The following is a 10,184-nucleotide window of genomic DNA, read 5'->3' as shown; positions in this document are numbered from 1 at the left end:
ACTTTACTCAAACATGTGCGAAAAACTGAGTAACAGATACAATCGGCTAAATTACGCTAATGGGAGTTGAGCATTTCAAGCACAACTTAAAAGGTTCAAAGTTAAAGTAACTGTACGTACCTGTCAGTTTAAGTTACAAAATGAGATACGCGTCATGGCCTCACTGCCGCCAGCAAGGGTGCTCTATTCCCGTAATCGAGCAGCATTCCCTTAAAATGAACATGTGCGTGAATATCTAGTATCGTGGTCGAGGGCCACAAAACGCAAATTTTATTTTCTCACTCCCTCGATCGATCGTGTCACTTGCATCGTTATGGCATAAGTGTAACTGACACCAACAAGCGCCGATCTTTCATGTGCACTGCACTCCAATCACGACCACATAGCAGCAAATCACACGCTGCACGTCCTTCGCCGTTAAGCGAATTTTGATTGCGCACTTATTCCTGAACGCCAGTGTCCTGCGTCTGGCTGAGCTAGCAGTGTCCGGCTGTCTACAGGATGTCGTCGAGCCTAAGGTACGACCTGAGCCTGAGCCAGCAGTCAAGTCCGATCTCGTCCAGCTGCACCGGGCAGTCACCGGCGCCTTCCCGCTCACACACAACCTTATGCTTGACTACGCGGGCCAAGGCCATGAAGTTCTCGTCCAGGTAGCGACCCCGAAGCTTCACAGCCTCGACCGCCTCCGGCTCCGAGAGCCCCGATAAGCGTGACACGTTAGTGACCAGAGCCCGGCTCTTGCGCACCTTCTCGAACGCGGAGGCGGCCTTCTTGGAGTCTGAAACTGGCGGCACGACGAACCGGGTGGCGCGCTGGAGCAGGGACAAGTTCCGGCGCAGGGCGTCGCGGATCTCGAACATGTTCTGCTCGTCCTCGGTCTGTTCGCAGTCGTTCAGCGCCAACAGCGTGTAGTTGGTCTCCAACGCGCGCGGCAGCTCCATGACCAGGAAGGCGCCGGAGTCGCCCTGGAGCTCTTCGAGCGTGACGCTGTTCAGGGTTTGCGTCGCTCGCAACATGTCCCCGAAGGCGGCCGCTTCCCGGTGCTCGAACGTCCAGCGCCGTATGACGAGGTCGCACAGGTTCGGACTTTTCGCCATGCCTTGCAGGATCGTGACGGCCTCGGACGCTTCCGTGGGGAAGCAGAGGTGCGCGGCCCTCACGTGCCGGCAACTGGCAAACGCAGCGGACAGCAGCACGGCCAGGTTGGAATCGATTGCGTTGTTAAGGTGGACTGAGAGGCTCGTTGTGGAGGAGTTGCCGCACAGTCCACGAGAAAGCCCCAGAAATTCTTCCTTCCTTATCTGAGCTGCTGGTATGAACGATACGGACGGTGTTTTCAGGTCGTGATTTAAAGAGTAGATAAGGTCTTGTGCCGACCCATAAACAGCTGTGAGCTCTAGCCTATTCCTCAGGTCTTTATCGCCAGTCCGCTTCAAGAAGTTCCGGAGGCCTGGCTGATTTATGTGGCCAAGGTTTACGCGCTCGAGAGTCTGGTTTACCAATAAGGCTTCAAGGAGCTCCACTGCCTCATCGGCTATCAGGCACGCATCGTTAAACGACAATTTTCTAAGCGAGACGTTTGTCTCGATCGCACTCGCTACCGCCTTCAGGCTCCAGGATGGCAACAAGCAGGCATTCACGCAGATTTCGGTGAGTGACACGTTATTCGAAATCACGGCAGCGAGAGAAAAATACGCGTCCTCAGAAGCGCCACTGCACAACAGCGTTAAACGCTTCATCTTCGCGTTGACAGTCAAAGCCCTGCAAAGGCACCGGAGGTCGCTGTCTTCCAGCTCAAAGTTGTACATCTCGAGATTTCTGAGCATCGTGCTCTGGTGAGCAAGGGCGTTGAATAGTTCTCGAAAGCTGAACGCGCGTGCTTGCGTACCGGCTGGCGAGAACTGACTAACGACAAGTTCTTCGAGGCCTTGGTTCCCGAACACAAGGTCCCCCAGCACGCGCGCACATTCCACACTGACGAATGATTCGTCCACGCGGACCGCCTTGAGGCCCCGACAGGCTGCGCAGCTTTTCATGAGCGCCCCCGCGTCTGACGCACTCAGCTCGTTCTCGTGCAGTATCAACGTCCGCAGTGCGCTGCACCGGCCCAGGAGCTCGCACAGCATGACCACGCCGGCGGCGGAGAAACGCACGCTCACGACCTCCAGCGTGTTCAGCGTTGCGATGGTGGACGAGAGTGCGTCCATCAGGTCCCTGGGCGGGTAATCGTACAGGAGGTTGTAACAGAGCTTGACGTGCCTCAAGCCATGGCTCAGCCGGAGGCCGTCGCGGAAGAGGAAGTGGCTCCTCGACATCCGGGACTCGCAGAGCTCCACGTACTCCAGGCAGCGGTGCTCCGTAAGCAGCCAGTGGACCAGCACCAGGGAGTGCCGGCGCTGCATGTCGGACGCGACTGGCATCACGCGTCCGCGGAGCCAACAGAGGGCTAGGCGGCCCGGTCCGACCTCTCGGAGCTCGAAGTCGATGACCCAGAGGAACTCGTTCCAGATTGTGAGGTTGGCGAGTATGTTGCAGCCGTCCGGGTCGCCCGCCGTGCAGGGCGCGTCGTGGTTGATCCTGCCCTGACTCAGGATACTCCGCAGGTGTCTCAGGTTGGAAAAAAGCTGGTTTGATGACGGACAGAGACTCGGGCAGTGCCTGACCAGGTAGGTAGTGTATTCCCAGAGTCGCCCGCGCCATGACGCCATGCCGGAAACCTGGAGAACCGCAGGGTGGATTATTACGAGAATCGTCGAATCCGAATTGCTCTCAACTGCCAATAGTATTCGGTGGGCGAGTGGCGCTATCCTACATCGCAAGTAATTTCAGCATGCCTGCTGCATGCCCGACATTATGAACGCTGCAATGGAGTGGGTGCCGGCCAGTGCAATCGCCACCTCCTCCGACATAAGCGCGTTGCTAGTTTTTACTATCAGCCCGCTCACCAGTTTTCCCTCGTGCACCACCTCGATAGTGCAGAAGCCCTCCTCGGTTGGACTCGCTGCATCCACGTAGTATGCGCAGCATTGAACACAGTTAACACCAACGACCTTTAGTAAGAGAGGCCAGCGCTCGGTTTCGGCGGCGGCGGCTTAGTGACGTCTTAACTGTCACGTGGTTAAAGGTCGGTTTCAGGTGAAACGCGCTGTTCATGGTACGCAGCGGGGGTGAGAGAGATGTGGGCTGCATGCATTAGCGCTGAAAACTTAGCGGCAGACAAGCAATAGGGCCCATCGTTGATTGGGTGACCAACCTCTCGCGATGAACCATTAACTGCCAACAGCCAGGGGGGCAGGGTGGGCACGCTGCCTATCTAGTGGGTAGAACGCACTCAACGTTACAGACGTCAAGCTTCGTCTACTTGCCCGACACACCCCAGCTTTTGCTCTCTAACCAGATTCAGCAGTCGTTAAACCGCAGCTAATTCTTTTAAAGGTTGGCACCACCGCCACCTGTCTACTGACCCAGGGAGCCAGTGACACTTGCTCTTCTCAGTCTTCAAACACTCACACAACGCTGAAGCCCGGGGAATAGGGCTAGAAGCAGTTTCAACACTAAATTACACAGGAGACCCGCTCTTACCATTCGCTGTGGCACTCTGGTTAGTGAGCTCAGCTACTGAGCTGTAGTTCCTGGGTTCGAACCCGGACGTGGCAGCCGCGTTTCGATGGAGGAAAAACGCAAAGGCGCCCGTGTGCTGTGCGATTTCAATGCACGTTAAAGATCCCCAGGTAATCGAAATTATTCCGGACCCCTCCACTAGGCACCTCTTCCTTTCTTCATCACTTCCTTCCCTTACTGCGCTGTTCAGGTGTTAACCGAGATATAAAACAATTACTGCACCTTTTCCTTTATTCGAGAAACAGAAACCAAAACCCGGCCTAGTGCGCTGGAAACGAGAGAGAAGCCCTTTAAGGCCGTTATGATACACTTCTGGATGGTGGCTAGCAGAGGAGCTAAGATGTTAAAGGTGATACTGAGACGTAGTTGAGGGGAGTGATGTGAGGGAAAATTCCATATCGAGAAACTGTTTGAAAATTGGTTTTTGGGGAAAGGAAATGGCGCAGTATCTGTCTCACATATCGGCGGACACCTGAACCCCGCCGTAAGGGAAGTAATAAGGGAGGGACTGAGAGAACAAAGGAAGAAAGTGGTGCCCTAGTGGAGGGCTCCTGAATAATTTCGACCACCTGAGGATCCTCAACGTGCGACATCGCACAGCACTCAGGAGCCTTCGCGTTTCGCTTGCATCGAAACACGGCCACCGCGGTAGGGTTCGAACTCGGGTAATCCTGCTCAGTAGCCGGAGCGAGCCATTTCGGCTCGTCGCGCACTTCAGCCGTAAGCCGTACGCCATATGCTGTAGGCGACGAACGACCTCGAGCCACCGTCGCCTAGCAACGCCGCAGCCGCCCTCCAACAGATGGCGCCGCCGTCGACGCTCGCTTCACTAGTGCTGCGCTGGGGTAGAGGGAGAGGAGGTGTCGCCTCGCGGGATATATATATATATATATATATATATATATATATATATATATATATATATATATATATATATATATATATATATATATATATATATATATATATATATATATATATATATCCCGCGAGGCGACACCTCTCTCTCTCTCTCTCTATATATATATATATATATATATATATATATATATATATATATATATCCCGCGAGGCGACACCTCCTATATATGCGCTTTGCCTCACTGTATTGTAGTCCTTATGGTGAGCGCGAAAGAGACGCAACAACGGCAGAAAGAAGCCAGGAAGGGACAACGCGCTCAAGAGAAGCCAGAAGAACGCGCCGCATGACTCGAGAAGCGTTGTAACGAAGATGCGGCTAGAAGTAGTCGTGCCACGTCCCGGAGTGACTCTTCAAACGCGGAAGAGACCGGATTGAGTTCTTGAGAGCGTCGGAATGAGACGCTGCGTGAGACGACGTAACGAGGAAACGAAGCTTCCGCAATTCAACTAGGGTTAACCAGAGCTAGACCATAGCCAATTTTTTTTTCTCATATCACCGCGTCTCTTCACCTGTTCTGCTGAGCATATGCTGTCCTCGCTTCACTTCCTCAGATGGTGTGGTAACCTGTAATGGCCTCGTCATGTCTGGCAAAAACCGAGCATGCGGTGCGTCCCTGGGGTGCTTCGATGTAGCCGTGTGCGCCATGCTTTTAAATGGCAAACACATTCCCGGGTTCGAATCCGACCGCGTCGGCTGCATTTCGATGGAGGCGGAACGCTAAGGCGCCCCATGTGTTGTGCGATGTCAGTGCAGGTTAAAGATCTCCAGGTGGTCTAAATTATTCCGTAGCCCTCCACTACAGCATCTCTTTCTTCCTTTCTTCTTTCACTCCCTCCTTTATCCCTTTCCTTACGTTCTGTTCAGATGTCCAACGGTATATGAGACAGATACTGCACCATTTCCTTTCCCACAAAACGAATTATTAATATTATTCAACCTGGAGTATCTGGGTTCGAACACGACTACGGCGGCTGCGTTTCGATGGTAGCGAATCACTAAGTCGCCCGTGTGCTATGCGGGAAGATCCCCATGTGGTCGAAATTATTCCGGAGCCCTCCACTGCGGCACTTTTCTCCTTTATTCTTTTAGCCCCTTCTTTATATCCCTCCCCTTAAGGCGGGGTTGAGGTGCCAGCCGATATGTGACAGATACTGCGCCCTTTCCTTAACCCAACAACCAATTTTCCTTTCCTCTCCTGTCGTGAAAAAAGAAATTTAAAGATAGAAAATGGTGCAGCGACTGTCACACGTCGGTGGACACCTCAAACATGCCGTGAGGGAATGGAGGAAAGTGGAAGGGAAAGAAGAAACTGAAATTTGGCTTGGGAGAATGGAAATGGCACAGTATGGTCTCACATTTCAGCGGACAGCTGAACCGCGCTGTAAAGGAAGGGATAGAGGAGGGACTGCGAGAAAAAAGAAAGACGTGCCGTAGTGAAGGAATTAATTTCGACCACCTGGAGATTTTTAACGTGCACATCGTACAGCACACGGGTGCCTTTGCGTATCGGCTCCATCAAAACGCGGCCACCGTGGTCGGGTTTGAACCCGGGTACTCCGGATCAGTACCCGAGCGCACTAACCACTGAGCCACAGCGGGGGGTAGGAAATTGAAAATTGGTTTTTCAGGAAAGAAAATGGCGCGGCATCTGTCTCACATCTCGGTGGACGCCAGAACTGCGCCCTAAGGAATGGGATAAAGGAGGGAATGAGAGGAGATATGGACGCGGCGGCGGTGTTGCCAAGGCTACGGCGCAACTGCGGTCGAACGAAGGTCGAACTGCAGCCCACGGCGAAATCGGCGCCGCGAGGCCAGTAAAGCTTTCGCTGTAAAAGACGTGCAGGTTCCTGTCGGAGGAGCGTTCGATACATGCTGCGTAAAGTGTCGTGCGATCGAATTCCGGCTGCGAACGCATTTCGATGGAAGCGAACTGAAAAAGAAGCCTATGGTCTACGCGAGGTGTAAGTGCACATTAAACAGCCACAGATTTCATACATACCGTATCCTCACAGTTGTCATGGCTTAGGGACATTAAATCCAGAATAACAACCAAGCAATCAAAAGCAGTACTATTAAATTACTGAAAAAACTCACAATAAAGAACTACGCGGTCGCCGCACGGGAAAAAAGGGTTCAGAACATCCTTATCAGCTTACCTTTTCCTTTGTAAATGGAAATACTGCCATCGTTGTCCAAACTTAAGAATCAATCACTGTCTGAAGCATCAACGCATCGGGGCTGCTACACAGTCGAAATACTCAAATGCCAGTGTGCGACTTCAGATTCCTTAGAGCTCGTGTTTATACTTAACTCTGTAAAGAATGCAGATGTGTGTGCACTCTCACAGAACGTTGACACGGCTCCATTTTCACGTGCTCGCGAGCTAACTGCGAGGTTCTGGAAGCCATCCCCTCGTGCTCGTGGCGTACGTTCTCATGCGGACAAGCTGTGAGACGGTTATTGTGTAAATATGTTATTTGTGTATAGTTCGTCTCCCCCTATCTTTTCGACCTGTCTTTTCACCTCTTTCATTTCATTTCTCCATTCTGCCTGCTGTTTATTTCCGTTGCCCCAGCTCAAGTGCTTCCTTAGCGATGGCAGATGCCGAGGCTGGCAATCTTTTGACTTCCTTTTTTATTATTAGTTTAATAAACCACTGCTACTACTGTGAGACGCTGTGCGTGCATAAATTTATGTTCGAACCCGACTGCGGCGGCCGCGTTTTAATGAAGGCGGAACGCAAAGGTTCTCGCGTGCTATGCGATGGCCGTGCACGTTTAAGCTCATAATAATAACAATATTTGGTTTTTGGGGAAAGGAAATGGCGCAGTATCTGTCTTACATATCTTTGGACACCTGAACCGCGCCGTAAGGGAGGCATAAAGGAGGAAGTGAAAGAAGTAAGTAAGAAAGGGGTGCCGTAGTGGAGAGCTCCGGAATAATTTCGACCGCCTGGGGATCTTTGACGTGCACTGACATCGCACAGGCCCCGCCGCGGTGGCTCAGTGGTTAGGGCGCTCGACTACTGATCCGGAGTTCCCGGGTTCGAACCCGACCGCGGCGGCTGCGTTTTTATGGAGGAAAAACGCTAAGGCGCCCGTGTGCTGTGCGATGTCAGTGCACGTTAAAGAACCCCAGGTGGTCGAAATTATTCCGGAACCCTCCACTACGGTACCTATTCTTCCTTTCTTCTTTCACTCCCTTCTTTATCCCTTCCCTTACGGCGCGGTTCAGGTGTCCAACGATATATGAGACAGATACTGCGCCATTTCCTTTCCCCCAAAACCAAAAACCAAAACCAAACATCGCACAGCACACGGGCGCCTTAGCGTTTTTCCTCCATAAAAACGCTAAGATTCTTAGAAACCGATGCCGAGCCTATGAACAGCGCTCGCGTTTCACTCTGCACGGTAGGTGGCCTCAGAGTTTTGTGTGTGTGTGTGTGTGTGGGAACTGGCCGCAAAGGCGATATCTGTGGTGGACTCCCGAACACGATCTATGCGATCCCCTTCAATGCAGTAACTGCCGTAAGTTTCCTTCTGCGCTTTCTAGCAGAAGGGTCTATGGGCTCATTGCGCACCATCGGAAGGCGTGGCAAAAAAATAAAATGGTTTTTTGGAAAATTTTTTGGCGCAGTAACTGTCTCACTTCTCGGTGGACACTTCTGCCGCGAATGAAGGGAAGCGAGAAAGGTGGGAGGGAAAGAAGAAAGAGCGAAAAGGCTGCCTTAGTGGAGGGCTCCGGAATAATTTCGAGCCCCCCCCCCCCCCCCTAGTTTTTAACGTGCAATGACATCGCACAGCACACGGGTGCCTGCTTCCTTTCGCCTAAAAAATAAACCCCTTGCTGCTGGGCTACATAAGTGGACGTGGAAGATCCCCGGGGGGTCAGAATTAAACCGGAGTTATCCACTACGGCGCCTCCATCCCTCTTCATTCTTTGACTCCCGCCTTAGCACACTTATAAGGCGCTAGATTCATAGAGTGAAGGGAGGAGGCGTGCGGTAGAGGAGACGGAAAGCTGTAGAGTGTCTAAGCTTTTCTAGTCGCCGCTGGGCCGGGATATGACTAGCCAACTTGAAAAATGAAGCCACGAAGTCTAATGGAAAGAGTGACTGTTGCACCGTGCGGACCACGAAAGATGGATGGGCAGTACGTCTAGCAAGCACTCACAGAATCGCTGGAGCGTCCACGCCTTCTTAAATCCGACGGCTGCATTGGTCGTTGACGGCTGCTGAATCAGCGCAGCAGACAAGGAAGGAAGGAAGGCAAGAACCCGAACGGAGCGCGCGTTCTCTCGTGCAGCCGCGAGCACCTTTTTCACGTCATCTTCGGCGCCATCCTGAACAGCGTTCATACTATCCATCTTGCGTTCGTCTTTTACGTCGTCATAATATTAATGATTGCCTATAAGTAATGGAAAAGCGCAGTAACTATAGAAAAATATCGGCCTCGATTTACCGAACCAAGATAAATGCGACTTAGAAGCGCTAGCACGTTCTCCTTTGTTTAGCTTTTTTTTAGCTTGACATTTTGAGTTGATACCAAATTTTCTTGAATAGTTCCTCCGCGATCCTCTGTCAATAAGCCGCCTTTGCGGCTCGCTGCGATTCGAGTCGCCGTTCTCTCTGTTCGGTGATAGATAGATGGATTGTTGCCAGGAAGAAAGTGCACAGGCCTGATCACTGGCTCAAGATGAGCCACAATCGCCACCACGTGCAGATAGAAGGAGAGTTGAAAGATGGTATAGAAAGACAAGATAGTAAAGACGCGCTAAAGACAAGCCCCATCCCGGAGGTAGTGCAATACCGGGCCAACCGGTGGCAGGAGTGAAGCATCCTTCAAACTCTCCACCACATTTCCAAAAATAAGTCCAATTGGACCCGTAACAGATACTCTACAGGGTCCGGACATTCGCGCAATATATGCTATGCCGCTCCTTTTTTCGGTGGTGTCTGAAGCCACTTTCATACACGCCTCTCAACTGCACATATTCCGGCAACTTCATTATTTTCCTCTTCTTTCTCGGTCTTCATCTCTCTCGGCATACCGTTTCGCAAGGTTATGCCGTTCTGTTTCAGCTGTATCCACTGGATCGGTTGACTAACCTTGGCGCTCTTTTATTTTGCACTGCTATTCAGCTTGCCGTGCACGTAATTCGGATTCAGAATCTGTTGTCGAACAGGCTTCATTGAAAAATTGAAAATTGGTTTCTGGGTAAAGGAAATGGACCCGCCGCGGTGGCTCAGTGGTAAGGGCGCTCGGCTACTGATATGGAGTTCCCGGGTTCAAACCCGACCGCGGCGTCTGCGTTTTTATGGAAACAAAACGCCAAGGCGCCCGTGTGCTGTGCGCGGTCAGTGCATGTTAAAAATCCCCAGGTGGTCGAAATTATTCCGGAGCCCTCCACTACGGCACCTCTGTCTTCCTTTTTTTCTTTCACTTCCTCCTTTATCCTTTCCCTTACGGCGCGGTTCAGGTGTCCAACGATATATGAGACAAATAATGCGCCATTTCCTTTCCCGAAAAAACAATTATCATTATTAATAATAAAGGAAATGGCGCAGTACATGTCTCAAATCTCTGCTGACACCCGAGCCGCGCCGTAAAAGAAGGGCTAACGGAGGGAGTTAAATAAGAAA

General features: G+C 51.7%; 1 protein-coding gene across 1 annotated transcript; it reads right to left on the bottom strand.

Moving 5' to 3' along the window:
• Positions 1–260: 260 nt before the first annotated feature.
• On the bottom strand, positions 261–8,807 carry LOC144106763 (uncharacterized). Its single transcript, XM_077639610.1, has 2 exons — positions 8,716–8,807; positions 261–2,717 (listed from the first exon to the last, which is right to left on the bottom strand). Exons 1-2 carry the CDS (start codon positions 8,758–8,760, stop codon positions 495–497), a joined length of 2,268 nt encoding a protein of 755 aa, XP_077495736.1. The 5' UTR covers positions 8,761–8,807; the 3' UTR covers positions 261–494.
• Positions 8,808–10,184: the final 1,377 nt, after the last annotated feature.

Source organism: Amblyomma americanum, chromosome 10 (assembly GCF_052857255.1).
Source record: "Amblyomma americanum isolate KBUSLIRL-KWMA chromosome 10, ASM5285725v1, whole genome shotgun sequence".
In the NCBI taxonomy this organism is placed as follows: Eukaryota; Metazoa; Arthropoda; class Arachnida; order Ixodida; family Ixodidae; genus Amblyomma; species Amblyomma americanum.
The sequence above is the reverse complement of the archived record's forward strand: the minus strand, read 5'-3'. Positions and strand labels throughout refer to the sequence as shown.

Coding starts and splice junctions, on each gene's coding strand:
- LOC144106763 (XM_077639610.1), bottom strand. CDS start 8,760: ATGCAGCCGTCGGATTTAAGAAGGCGTGGACGCTCCAGCGATTCT. Junction 2,718..8,715: donor GTGGACGCTCCAGCGATTCT/GTGAGTGCTTGC, acceptor GCGGTTCTCCAG/GTTTCCGGCATGGCGTCATG.